Source organism: Doryrhamphus excisus, linkage group LG8, assembly GCF_037039965.1.
Source record: "Doryrhamphus excisus strain RoL-2023G ecotype Guam linkage group LG8, RoL_Dexc_Guam_v1.1, whole genome shotgun sequence".
Lineage (NCBI taxonomy): Eukaryota > Metazoa > Chordata > Actinopteri > Syngnathiformes > Syngnathidae > Doryrhamphus > Doryrhamphus excisus.
Window position 1 is genome coordinate 16,317,334 of NC_136364.1, and position 13,751 is coordinate 16,331,084.

At 41.3% G+C, this 13,751-nt stretch overlaps 1 protein-coding gene across 3 annotated transcripts in view; it reads right to left on the reverse strand.

The window, feature by feature from the left end:
- The window catches only part of dph1 (diphthamide biosynthesis 1), a 69,667-nt gene that overhangs the window by 19,293 nt on the left and 36,623 nt on the right, over positions 1–13,751 (reverse strand). For all 3 annotated transcript variants that reach the window (XM_078792920.1, XM_078792921.1, XM_058080438.2), the window contains exons 5-8: positions 9,258–9,412; positions 7,365–7,486; positions 2,910–2,978; positions 885–1,041 (exon numbers count right to left, since the gene is read on the reverse strand). In XM_078792920.1, the coding sequence (XP_078649046.1) occupies positions 885–1,041; positions 2,910–2,978; positions 7,365–7,486; positions 9,258–9,412 (503 nt within the window). The remainder of the gene's footprint in view (positions 1–884; positions 1,042–2,909; positions 2,979–7,364; positions 7,487–9,257; positions 9,413–13,751) is intronic.

The window sequence follows — 13,751 nt, forward strand, 5'->3', positions numbered from 1 at the left end:
CTCGCCCAAAGACAGCTGGGATAGGCTCCAGCACCCCCCGTGACACTCGTGAGGAAAAGTGGTAGAAGATGAATGAATGAATGGTTTGTTAAATATAAATTGGCAACACGGATCACTTCACAGTCCTGGCATCTTATCGGATCATCCTGCCCCCCCCCCCCCCCCCTTTAATGTAATCAGATGCTCCATTTCTTAATCTCTGTAGATCATTATGGCATAGTAGTTCTGTCCGTGTAAATCCTTCTTCCAATCCCATTTGACAATGGCGATAGACCAACTGCCATCTACGCCTTTGAATGTATACTAGCAGGATTTATATCACTTCGTACTTCGGTATGTGATAAAAAAAGAAGAAAATTAAACTATATTAGGAAAGCAGGAAGTGAACAAACTTAACAGTTACTGATTGTAAAAGTATCAGATGGAGGGGTAGGATTTAATAAGCTTTGCTTCTTCCTACTCCTTTTGGACATGTGGAACTGTGAACTGATTATGTGATGCATGTTCAAATGAAATAAAATGACAACTACCATATATATGTATATGTAAAGGAGATGTAAAAGCATGCAAGCAACAGCAAATCAAACTTTGGCCCAATGTGGATTGTTGACTGCAACAGTATGGAAAGTCCATACTGCCATCACTAGAAGAATTAATAGACTCTATAAAATGTCCTAGGACATTGATTATTAATGGGTGTTGTTATATTGAATTATGATATTTTTGTGCTATATTTTATTCTATTTTTAAAATAATGATATTTTCTTTTCAGAGATTTCTAGTCCTGGAACCTCATGTTAATAAAAATGTCAAAGTGAAAAATATGACTAACTATTACACAGAAGGCCTCGGGACAATACTGCTGAAACAAAAAGCAGACTCACTTCCATAACTTTTGGGTTTCCCTGACGACCCAGCGTTCCCAAAATGAGGCCCCATCTTTGGGCTGAGCGAGCCTTGTCGATGGCCTTTAGCCTTAAGGCACGCATGGCCTCATGGTCATAGTACTCCCTGGAGAAGACCTTACTATAGGGATCGTATCTGCAAACAAACATAAAACAAATATTCCTAACTACAAACCATGCTGTCAGACAACAAATATAGTTCAGGTATCTATTCCAGGGTTCGAAATGCAAGACGAGATTACATATCCAATCATGAAAACACATCAAGTATGACAGGAGTGTAACTTTGAGCTACTTCTGAGTGTCTAATCTGCTTTCCTTGGATATGGTGGGTTCACTTGAGATTAGAATGTTTGTGGAAAAGACCATTGAGGTGTGTAGCTGTGCATATGTGCATACCAAAAAAAAAAAAAACGTTGTCATCTCAAGCGTTGTTATTAAACAGGATGAAGAGTTCAAGGGAAACAGTTTGAAAAGCATTATGTAGCCATATCAAAAAGTATTTTTTCTGCCAATGCCAATTAAATTATTTATAATCTAATAAATCTGGGGCTGGACGGCAGAAAAAGGTGGTTAGCACACAGGCCTCACAGCTAGGAGACCCGTGTTCAATTCCACCCTGGGCCATCTCTGTGTATGGTTCTCCCCGTGCATGCGTGGGTTTTCTCCGGGTACTCCGGTTTCCTCCCACATTCCAAAAACATGCTAGGTTAATTGGCGACTCCAAATTGTCCATAGGTATGAATGTGAGTGTGAATGCTTGTTTGTCTATATGTGCCCTGTGATTGGCTGGCGACCAGTCCCCCCACGACCATCGTGAGGATAAGCGGTAGAAAATGAATGAATGAATGAATCTGGAAGCAAACTTATTTTAACTTAGGTTAACCAAGACTCACTTTTGAATGACACAGCCAGCAAGATACTTTCACAATTCAAAATACTTTTGAATTGTATTTTGCAGTGGTGCAAAATTGTGCAAACAAAGAGGTGGGATAATATTATTATTCAATATCATTATTGATATTGATTAGCTTATTCAGTTTTTGACTTTTCAAAAGGCAAAATTTTGCATGCTTTTCAAAATTGCAGGCAATCGGAACTGGACTGCTCAGATTCTCTTAGACGACAATCCGTCTCTCATCCGAGGAGGTTTCATCAAAGCGACAATCAAGATGAAGTGGGGCCTCTGCCAGCCAGTCGTTTAGGTGGAATCACCACCATTATCATTACATTCAAATACAACAGGGCACCATGACTCAAGTGGAAGAGTGGTTGTCTCCCAACCTGAACCTTGTTTGCTCGATCACCTGTCCTCCCGTGTCCTCCTGTGACCACGTATTTGTTCTTGTCTGGGTATGCCTCTACCTTGCGTTGGGTCCTGCACCAACCATTCAGACAAGAACTGGCATACTGAATTAAGTCTAATTGTCTTTCCGAGATGAGTGGTTAGCGCACAGGCCACACAGCTGGGAGACCCGAGTTCGACTCCGCTCTCGGTTTCCTCCCACATTCCAAAAACATGCTAGGTTAATTAGCGACTCCAAATTGTACCTTTTGTTTTTTGGGTTCGGTTTGGAGATTGGGGCTGCACGGTGACAAGTGGTTAACGCACAGGCCACACAGCTAAGAGACCCAAGTTTGATTCCGCTCTTGGCCATCTCTGTGTAGAGTTTGCATGTTCTCCCTGTGCATGTGTGGGTTTTCTCCGGGTACTCCGGTTTCCTCCCACATTCCAAAAACATGCTAGGTTAATCGGCGACTCCAAATTGTCCATAGGTATGAATGTGAGTGTGAATGGTTGTCTATATGTGCCCTGTGATTGGCTGGCCACCAGTCCAGGGTGTACCCCGCCTCTCGCCCCAAGACAGCTGGGATAGGCTCCAGCAACCCTTGTGAGGATAAGCGGCAAAAAATGAATGAATGAATAATTGTTTTTTCCATGTCACATTCAATTATAAATACATTCTACAAATTAAAGTCCATATGATGTTTCAGTTTCCATACCTGTAGGCAGGGATATCCGGATTTGCAATCATGATTGACTCGAGGTGAAATCGTCCATCTCCCAGATAACTACAAAAACAAAAATATTACATTTCAATTGGTGATGAAAAAATTAAGACAGGAAATTAATCATTTGCTATCTTGTAATGGAAGACAATATGTAGCAGGGCTAAGGCCTGAGGCTGGGGTGGTAGATCGACCCAGCTCAACTGTGCAGGAACATGACCCCTAAGATTGCAGCATGCTGTTTACAGGGAATGCAAGCCCTTCCAATTAACCTTTGGCCTTCTACTGGGGATTCGCGTAGGCAGAGTTTACAAACAGAGAAAAACACTGAGCCGTGTATTGTCGGCGAAACACTAGGCGATATCTATTTATAGAACACGCTTTCCAAAGGGAATAGAAAAGTGCGCTACACGGCATGTAAGATTGGAAGAAGCCTAAATATAAATTGTCAAAGCAATAGAAAATCATCAAGAGTAAACATGGTAATGAAGAACTGCATTCTATCACACAATCTGTTCACTCATACCGATGGATCGGGAGTAGACTTTTAAAAGACACTGATTCAAGTCAGCATTTGACTTCAGTGCGACTTTGGGTAGGTCCTCCATGGAACGGGACACATCTTGACCTGAACCAGGACACTGCCTGAGGTAACAATTCCCTGAGACGAGTGGCACTGATTCGTGCCAGAGGGGGAGTAAAGTAAAAGCACTTAGCTCTTCAACACAGGTTTTTTTCCTCCTTGTATTATTCCAGCAGGTGATGTTTAAACCATGATGAGGTTTAGCTATGAGCTCTTTGTTCATTAGCCACAGTAAGTCGGTACATTGCACAACACAGCAGCAAAGGGAGCAATGTTGTCATCCCATATCATATCACTATATTGACAGTTACTATGGTACCCATTATGTCATTGTATGGTCATATCACCTTGTACTTCGATACGAGAAAAAAGAAAAAAAAACATAAACTATATTAGGAAAACAGGAAGTGAACAAATGTAACAGTTACTGATTGTAAAAGTACCAGATGGAGGGGTAGGATTTAATAGGCTTTGCTTCTTCCTACTCCTTTTGGACATGTGGAACTGTGAACTGATTATGTGATGCATTCAATTGTAATCTGATGTATGCTCAAATGAAATAAAACCCTTACCATTACCAAAAACGTAACATAACTTAACATAATTTGGCTGGTGCACCAACAGTAAATGTTTTTTATTGTCTAACAGGCTGTTTCAATTAAACTTTTCTGTCAAAGTCTAATGTTGCTAAATACAAGGATGAAGAGTCTTGAACCAGTCACAATGTGCTATATATATCACTATATTGACACTTACTATGGTACCCATTATGTCATTGGATGTCATATCACCTCGTACTTTGGTACGGGACAAAAATGTTAAAAATTAAAAAAAAAAAAAAAAAAACTTAAACTATATTAGGAAAGCAGGAAGTGAACAAATGTAACAGTTACTGATTGTAAAAAAAAAATGCATAATTAGGTGGAAATAAACATACATAAGTCGCACTAGAGTATAAGTCACATTTTCTGCGATTTTACTACTTGCAGATTGTAGTCTGCTGAATATGATTTTCCTTTTGGGGGGGGCATCATTTGTGTTCTGACTTTCTCAGTTGTCTTTGTAAGCTAACGTCTACTGTTTAAATATTGAATTGTTAAGGGGTAGGAAATATTGGTGTGAAAGTCTAGAGTGCCTTCTAGTGGCTGCCTGTGAAAGTATACATATTTTTTGGTTATTCAGCTACACGAAAAATAAACATGAACAGAAAAGGTGTCCAGTGTTTATGTAACATAAACAGTTTTTTGCACTTATAAGTCGCTCTGGAGTATAAGTCGCAGGAACAGCCAACCTATGAAAAAAAAAGTGTGACTTATAGTCCGGAAAATACGGTATATTCTCACTGTGATGTATTTTACCGCTTTAATGTAAAGACAGTTTTATAACGCTCGATTACAACATGCATGTTCTTAGTGAGAAAAAGGACAAGAAGAACGGTCTTACAGACTTTTTTTTTTTTATCGCAATGTGTGCAGAGAAAAGTGCCAGCCTCCATCAATTTCTGGATTACTGAATAAAATTGTTTTTTAATGTATTGCGCCAATAAACATAATGGTTTTGGCATTTAATTAACAGACATTTTATTTCCTAATCCATAAAGCAGACACAGCATGCTGATAAAAAAACCCTTGGATCTTGGAGCAAGGAAAAAACCAACAAGATTCCAAGTAAAACAGACTCATAGATCCTAGTGTGTGTAGAGAGTGCTTCAAGACCTACTGTATATGTGTGAGACTGAGAAGAATCCTGCTTTAAAAAGGGCATAGGCTTGGGTCAGTGCCCCTCATTACTGTACATAGTGTACAATCTCAGTAGGCCTCAGGAGAACGTGCAATAAACACACTAATTGGTGAATATTTAAAGCTGCGGGGAAAAGCTTATTGAAGCCGTGCCGTGAGGGCTACCTGGAAAACATGAACTACCAAGACTTCACAGCTTTTGCGTGTATGTCTATGTGTGTTAAAAGCACACGCTAAGACTTGTCAGTGCATGTGTTACATCAACTAGACCATTGACTTTAAAATGCACTCTAGCAGTCCCATTGTTCCGCAGCTTCTCTTTGCTTGAAAAAAAAAAAAAAAAATACAAGGCCCTTGTGTGATTATATTCCAAACAATAAGCCAGCTGCACTTCTGCAACAGATGTCCTTAGTTCTCAGCAGCTTTCGGAAGGTTGCTTTGCTAAAACCTCTCTCAACAATCACAACCATTACATCCATAATGAATTATTCTCATTAAATGTGCTCTTGCTGTAATGATAAATGCTATGCTGTATGTCTTGACATTATGCAACACTCCCGTCTTCACATTCGCATCTGCATACGGGTATATTAGGAGCAAGACAGCAGAGGATGGAAGTGGTTGAAGAGCTCTATGTGAATTCATTAATTATACATTCATTATGGTACACAGCAAAAGAGTGGCTGGAAAAATAGTGAAAAATCAATTATGTGAAAGCCCTAAAATTTGAAGAGATGCATGTTGATGAAGTAGATTCACTCATGGGACTAATAACGTACTTTCGTCCATCTAGCCAAGATAAAGGTACTTTATTTGTTACGTGCTGAATACTGCAACATACCTCTGCGTTCTCCAAAGAACTGAAACTTACGTATATATATGGCACTAGGCTGCGGGGAGGGTGGAGTAGTTTCTAATTTGCAGAATTTGCCATAATGCAAAATCCAGCCAGAACGGAGAATTAAAAAAAAAAAAATGTTGCGTTTGTGTGTGGACCGGTAAACTGAGCTTTTCGTTTTGTGTCTTAAGAATTGTGTGACTTTATCACACAATTAAACCTTGTTTAAACCTTTTGTAAAGGCTTAAATGAATCTGTGGCAAGACATTCTGCTGCATGTGAACGTGCAATGGCCTCACATTAGCCATTTCTATTGCTGTGCCCTTTTATTATTGATTTCTAGGAGGAAGGCAATTGGAAGCGGAACTAATTGTTCCCGACTTAAATTTTGAAACCGTACTGCATTTTATAGCATTCGGAGGTCTGTAGCCTCTATGTTCTGATGAAGTGCTGTCAATGTTTAGTGGATGTGCAAATGTGGAAAACAAGGAAAAAGACAATGGGACAATATCTCAGACAAACAAATCCACTGTCACACATAGAAACGAAAACACACATTGCGTTAGTCGGTGAAGCAGTGTAACCCTTTTACTTTCTTTTCCATCACACACCAAAAGACATGCACACACTCGCATACACACACCTTCTCTATCTTGCCCCCACGGGGCCTGGCTTATGTATATAGAGCCAAGCTTGGCCTTGTCCCGCCAGTTTAATCTCATGCACCGGGAGGCTTTAATCACATGGACCAACACACAGCAGGTGATCCACCTTGGCATTATCTCACCTGGGGAATGACCTGTGATCTCATTGCGCATGAGAGAGGTTGCATATTAAGACTGCAACGGTACAGTCTTCCATGTTATGGTTTCTCTTTTCGAAGAATAATAAGAAAGAAAAATACAAGGTTCATATCTATTCACTTAATGGTTAATAAAAATAATTTTTGATGCTCTTGCATCATGTGTCGGTGTACCGAATCCTGCAGCCGGTGAGTGAAATGTGTTGTGAGAAAGAAACTAATTGAATAACGGTGCTTGTGTGTCTGTCTGGCTTTGTTGCTGTGCAAAGTGTGAAGTTATTTTTAGCCTTGGTTGCTTCTGGCTGCCCATAAAATAATAAAAAAAAAAATAGGCACACTGTCTACTGGTCAGAGCTTTCTATGACTGGTGTGATGTCAGCCTTATTATTACTATAGTAACAAGGCCACAGCAATAGCTGGTGTATTTATTGAGGCAGATAGAGATGTTATGTTAAATGGAAGAAACAAAAGATAAAGTATTTCTTACATGATGGCATTGACATTGCGGTCCAAACGAGGAGACGTGCAGCCCAAAATTTCTCCTGGTGACAGAGGTCGACACTGCGGAACCAGCACCTCATAGTCTGACTTGAGGGCTGCGCTCACAGCCTGTAGCATAGAGGAAAAATTGGGACTGAATTTAGAAAAGCAAATTCAGTTTTTCAGTTCAACCTCGCTGCAAGTTGCTGGGAATAATTTATCACATAGACCATTGCATCGTTCACGGTACTCCCCTGCAAAGGGTGTATAATAATGTTGTCGTGACTGGGAGACGATCGCTTTTTCATTTTAGCACACACATCCCATTAATGTTATGCACAGTTTTACATTAGGACATATTCATCAAGTTGCTGAGCTTAGCTGTTCATATTTCTTCAGGAGGCTTTTATCATTGTTCATTGATTGCCTTGTTTGTGCACACATTTTCTCATGTTTCTGCAGATGACAGCACCCCCCAGCCCCCTTATACCGGCATAAAAACACAGAAATAAGAGCAAGTGTCAGTGTGCAAGCTGAGGGAGAGGAAGCAAAATATGTATGCAAATTATACAGGGGAATAAAGGTTGGGATTAAAATAGGGCAGTGACGCAAAAAATGGAGAAAGAGGTCAAAAAAAAGATTACACTGGAGATGTGATCCTCAAGTCATCCTCGGCTGGTCATTAACGACTTCGCTTCTCTCTGTAACATGACTGCCAATGTGATTTGAAGCGTGGATTGGTCATGAAATAAATCGCTTCTCGCCGCTTCCACTGTACATTAATTGAGGCAAAGTGCCAAGAACAAATTAGCCACAGAGCGAGGAGGATGACGGATGAATTGAACGATTAAAAGCTAATTTAAGGCAGTCAACAGGGAATAACAGTGAACTCTGAGCGTTTTTCCCGCCCATACTGTGAGACCTCAACAAGCCTACACACTGCGAGGCACGAGTCAGTGTTGGAGGCGGCTGTTCATACGGTGCGTGCTAAACACACATGGGCAAGTCAAACATATGATAAATATGAACGGAACAGGCAGGACATGGTTTAAAATGAGCAGGGGAAGCATTAAGTCAACGCAGCGGTGTTATAGAACAAAGAGGAATAAAGTGGAGTTCAAGAAGTATGCTATATCTTCTGCCACTGCTTATATAAAGAACTGGGAGATGAACGGCCTTTAAATCCAAAATAACTTCTGTTGGATTTCTCAAACCCACACTTGAGCTGAACTTGAGTGCAGAGACCGCAATTCTCCTCGGATGTGCAGAAATCTTTATGTGTCTGACAATGCAATGAAAATTGTAATAGTTTAATTTCATTTGAACATGAATCAGATTACAATTGAATGCATCACATAATCAGTTCACAGTTCCACATGTCCAAAAGGAGTAGGAAGAAGCAAAGCTTATTAAATCCTACCCCTCCATCTGCTACTTTTACAATCAGTAACTGTTACATTTGTTCACTTCCTGCTTTCCTAATATAGTTAAATTTTTATTTTTTTAATTGTCCATAGGTATGAATGTGAGTGTGAATGGTTGTTTGTCTATATGTGACCTGTGATTGGCTGGCCACTAGTCCAGAGTGTACCCCGTCTCTCACCCGAAGACAACTGGGATAGCCTCCAGCACCCTAGCGACCCTTATGAGGATAAGCGGTAGAAAATAAATGAATGAATGAATATGACCTTCATGTGTAAAAGTGCAATGAGATAACTGCTGTTATGATTTGGGCTGTATAAATAAATCAAATTGAAATTTGAACAGAGTGAGTGAAACCTCCTGTTAGTCATTAAGGCTCTTTGTGCTGGTGCTGGGTGCTACAAACAGAGTGCTGCAAGTGAGCATCATTAGGAGTAACAAACAAACAAAAAGCAAATGGGTGATTCTCAGCGATCACCTGTAGTGCAGCCACAAACTGGATGGTGCTGACGAGCGCCAGAGACTGTCCAGGGGGAAAGTTGAACTTGACCGTGTCCAGGAAGTGTCCGTTATCCATCTGGATGTCCACAAACACGTACAGCATCTTAATACCGGCAGTGGAGTCTACGGGGACTGAGGAAAATGAAGACAAAAGAAAGACACATTCAATAATTTACTGGGTCGTGTCAAGTGAGCCTGTGGCACATCCACTTCTGAGGATTCCTTAAACATGAATGCACAGCCCATGTTCACGGGTCTGTGTTTCGGCACTGTTGTGAGTTAAGCGAGGTTCAATACGCGTGTGAAGCAAGAGTTCTATTATTTAGGTAAGGACAGAGACACTTGCGATTACTATTAATGTCATTAATTTCACAGACCATTTGCGGCGCAGCCGTGCCTCAAGGAGCTATCTTAGACACTCTTGGATGACTTGGATGCCGAATAAAGTAGGCTGGAGTCCAAGAAAACGAGGGGAAAAGGCCGTTAGTAAAACATCGGGATTATTCCCATTAGTACAGATCATAATTCTTGCTTTTTGCACAACATGAAACTTGCATGAAAGAGCAAAAGGGCGTTGCTGTTCCGACTGAGCAAATGGCCCATTACGTTGCATGTTGTATACGCTGGTATTTGATAGCCTAGATTAGCGTGCAACACAGGGGAGAGATGAGAGCAAAGTACGACAGAGAGAAAAAGGGAACCAGCAGACACTAAAGGGCTGTGAGATATGAAACTCTACAAAGGACTGAAAGCAGGATGGGATAGAAGTGAGGAAAGGGATACATTCTTATTAAAGTCAGCCGAAAAAAAAACACTAGAATGTAATTTGTGGTGGGAAGTATAATACCACACCGTATAAATTCCAGATAACTCAGCAACGAATAAAAGAGTTGCGCAGTAAAATGTGTATATGTGATTCTGGATGTTTGAAGGTTGTAAATTACCTGACAACAGATGTGATAGATAGGATTTTATCTCAGTGGGGAAAGAGGAGGAATGGATGGATAGGGATTTTAAAAAGGTGTGCCGTGTTGACAGAATAGACCAGACGCCGCATCTAAGTCTATGTATGCCAGAAACCCAAATTATGCGTACAGATAGAAATTCAGAGACTTATATAAAAAAGTGCCACACACACTTTCACAACATTTGTCGTTTGTCAATCCCACTGTAAATTAAGTTGTGTGTATGCAACTCATTATGGACCGGTTGATCTTTGCCACTTCCGTCGAGTTTTGCTGTTGTTTGTCTATATGTGCCCTGTGATTGGCTGGCGACCAGTCCAGGGTGTACCCCGCCTCTCGCCCGAAGACAGCTGGGATAGGCTCCAGCATCCCCCGAGACCCTCGTGAGGAAAAAGCAGAAGAAAATGAATGAATGAATGAATCTATTTATATTTTTGCAGGTACTAATCAGGGCGAACTTTTTTGTGCCAGGCACCAGCTATGGGTCCTTTTTGGGAGCCATTCGGACAGCTGCTGTTGGAATGCAGGTATATCGTTATGTCTGTCAGTGTTGGTAACAAAAAGGTACCAGACAATACAGCAGGCATTTTGGCTTTGCAAAAGCAGTTGGATCAATTGGGAGACCAGAATGGACAATAGAGTGGACCCGTCTATTGAAAAGTGGCTGCCCGAACTAACCCAAACAATATTCTTGATCTGGATTTCGGCGTCCCCACCATGGCTAACCAATGTCGTGTTGTGAAAACAACTTCTCCCAAGAGATTGCTGCAGCGGGACGCTCTGAGCCGCCATTATTTCTTTACGGACACCTGTTGTTTTTCCCTTCTCTGGGCCCTCTACGAACTTCTCCATGGCAACTTCTGTGTATTGCAATAAAACCCTGCGAACTGAGCTTCAGGTTTGGCCACCTGACGGGGGAAGCGTTGCAGGCCATGCACCCATGCATCCAAAGATGCCCCCCCCCCACCCCCACCAATGCCTTCGCTGATAATCCCCCCCCCTGGTGCGGGCATGACGGGGACCACGGCTTGCCCCTTTGTGGTGCTGGTCTTGTGTCTATGAGTGTGAACAATGTTTTTTACTTGTTTACTTTTTTTAACAGTCCCACACTGTGCTCCTTCATTTAGGAGTCTAGTTTGGAGTTGTTGTTTTTTTTTCCCCTCCCCTCTCCTAGTGTTGTCCCCCTTCTTAATCCCCTTCATCGCCCAATCATCCCGTCCTATAACTGTAACTGTGGTGTCCATATTTAAAGACTCTTTCATTGTTAGAATTATCGCACTGTGAGAAAACGGCGAATAAAAATACATATTAGCAAACATCTTAACACTATCCACACAAATAAATTTAAGTAATATATAGTAAGTAAAAAAAAAAAAAAGGGGAGGGCAGTTCACATACTCTTTAATAGCCAATGTTTTAGTGTTCATAGTTCATATTGTATATCACATCCTTTTATTCAGCTACATTCCAGGTGTCTTATTCAGGAAAAAAAATTAAAATTCTATTTTATTATTTGATGCGGTCTGTTGTATCAAAATGCCCCTGAAACAAAGGATAGAATCAGATACATTAAAGGGCACCTATTATGCTACTTTCCAGCCCTTTGTATTGACTTGTGGACCCCTGCAGAGCAGCTACACACAATAACCCACACAGAAAGCTTTGTAGAATCTGCACCTATTCCAGATGTATTTCCTTGGATTTGCAAAACGCTCCTTTTTAAATTTATTCCACCCACGGCCTACCTCCATGTTAACATGGTGAAATCTTAACAGTGCAGTTGAGCGGGAGGAGGTCAAGGCTTACAGCTTGCGCCCAGGAACGCCCATATAAGGAAGTCAATAACTCTTTGAAACCGAGCGTTCAGAGCCGTCCTAAATGTCTTTCAGGGCTCACTTCCAAAAGCGAACACTTCATTATCTGAAACTTTGGCATAATTGAACATGAGAATGCAACATTGTAAATATATTTATAGGTCAGAAAAGTGGGAAAAGCATAATAAGTTCCCTTGTGAAACAAACAATTCCAGGTGGACTGTTATAAATGTAAACTAGTGTGTGTGTATCAAATATATAATTTAGCTCCCTCGGCCAATTTTGTTAACTCAATGCAGTCCATGAGTCAAAAAGTTTGCCCGCCCCCTGCCCTAGAACTTATATACTGTATACAGTACACGATGAGGGCGAGTGGGGTGCAGGAGATGAGTGGAATCTACAATCGAGCTTACAGCTTTCAAATGTTTATGGGCACTCCCAAAACGTAAAGGGCAAACAATCGATTGGTACCGAGATGAGGATGGCAGCTGGCTCTTAAAACGCTGCAATTAGAGATAGGGTCAATGAAATGGACAGAACTCACTGACCTCATCACTGTTGTTATGGAGGCTGCAAAATGAGTTAAGTCTGTGATTGACTATGATTACCCAAACCCCTTAACTATACTTGTTTAAAATGTCCATTTAAGATACAGTATGTCTGCTTTTTTAATCAACATTAGTCCCTGTCACCTGCACAGCGGATGAGTGGTTAGCATGCAGGCCTCACAGGTAGGAGACCTGAGTTCGATTCCACCATTGGCCATCTCTGTGCCGAGATTGCATGTTCTCCCGGGTGGATTTTCTTCAGGTCATTCCAAAAACATGCTAGGTTAATTGGCGACTCCAAATTGTCCATAGGTATGAATGTGAGTGTGAATGGTTGTTTGTCTATATGTGCCCTGTGATTGGCTGGCCACCAGTCCAGGGTGAACACCGCCTCTCGCCCTAAGACAGCTGGGATAGGCTTATCGTCGTGAGGATAAGCGAATGAATGAATGAATAGTGCCTGTCACTGTGAAGCCCAGACATTGTTGTGTATCTGTGGTACTGACATGGAATGAGGAGGAAATGTAGTAAACTACTAGTAATTTGAGGTGTACATACACAGGTGCTTTTTTCTCACGCTTTTTATAGACGTACGGCTAAGTCATAGTCACGTTCTAATCTTGGAACTTCTCATATATAATAATAATAATAATAATAATAATAATACATTTTATTTGTATAGCGCTTTTCAAAATACTCAAAGAAGCTTTACAGAAAAAATGGAGTTGAATAAAAGCAAGTAAACAGAGTAAAAGATACATTAAAATACAACATTCATTCATTTATACAGCTAAAACATGGGTAAAAGCGGGGTTTTTTGAAACTGGGAAGGTCGGGGCAAGCACGGAGCAAATGGGGCAAAGAATTCCAGAGGGTGGGGACAGCGATGGAGAAGGCTCTGTCACCCCAGGTTCTGAGTTTGGTCTTACAGGAAAGTGCCAGGAGGTTGGAGTCTGAGGAGCGAAGGGGACGCGGGGGATTGTGTGGATGGAGCAGGTCTGTGAGATATGGGGGGGGGTCAGATCATGGAGGGCTTTGTAGGTTATGAGAAGAACTTTGACGTGAATGCGTTGGGGGACGGGAAGCCTTTGGAGGTTTTGGAGGACAGGGGTAATGTGTTGACGGGAGTGGGTGGAGGTGAGGA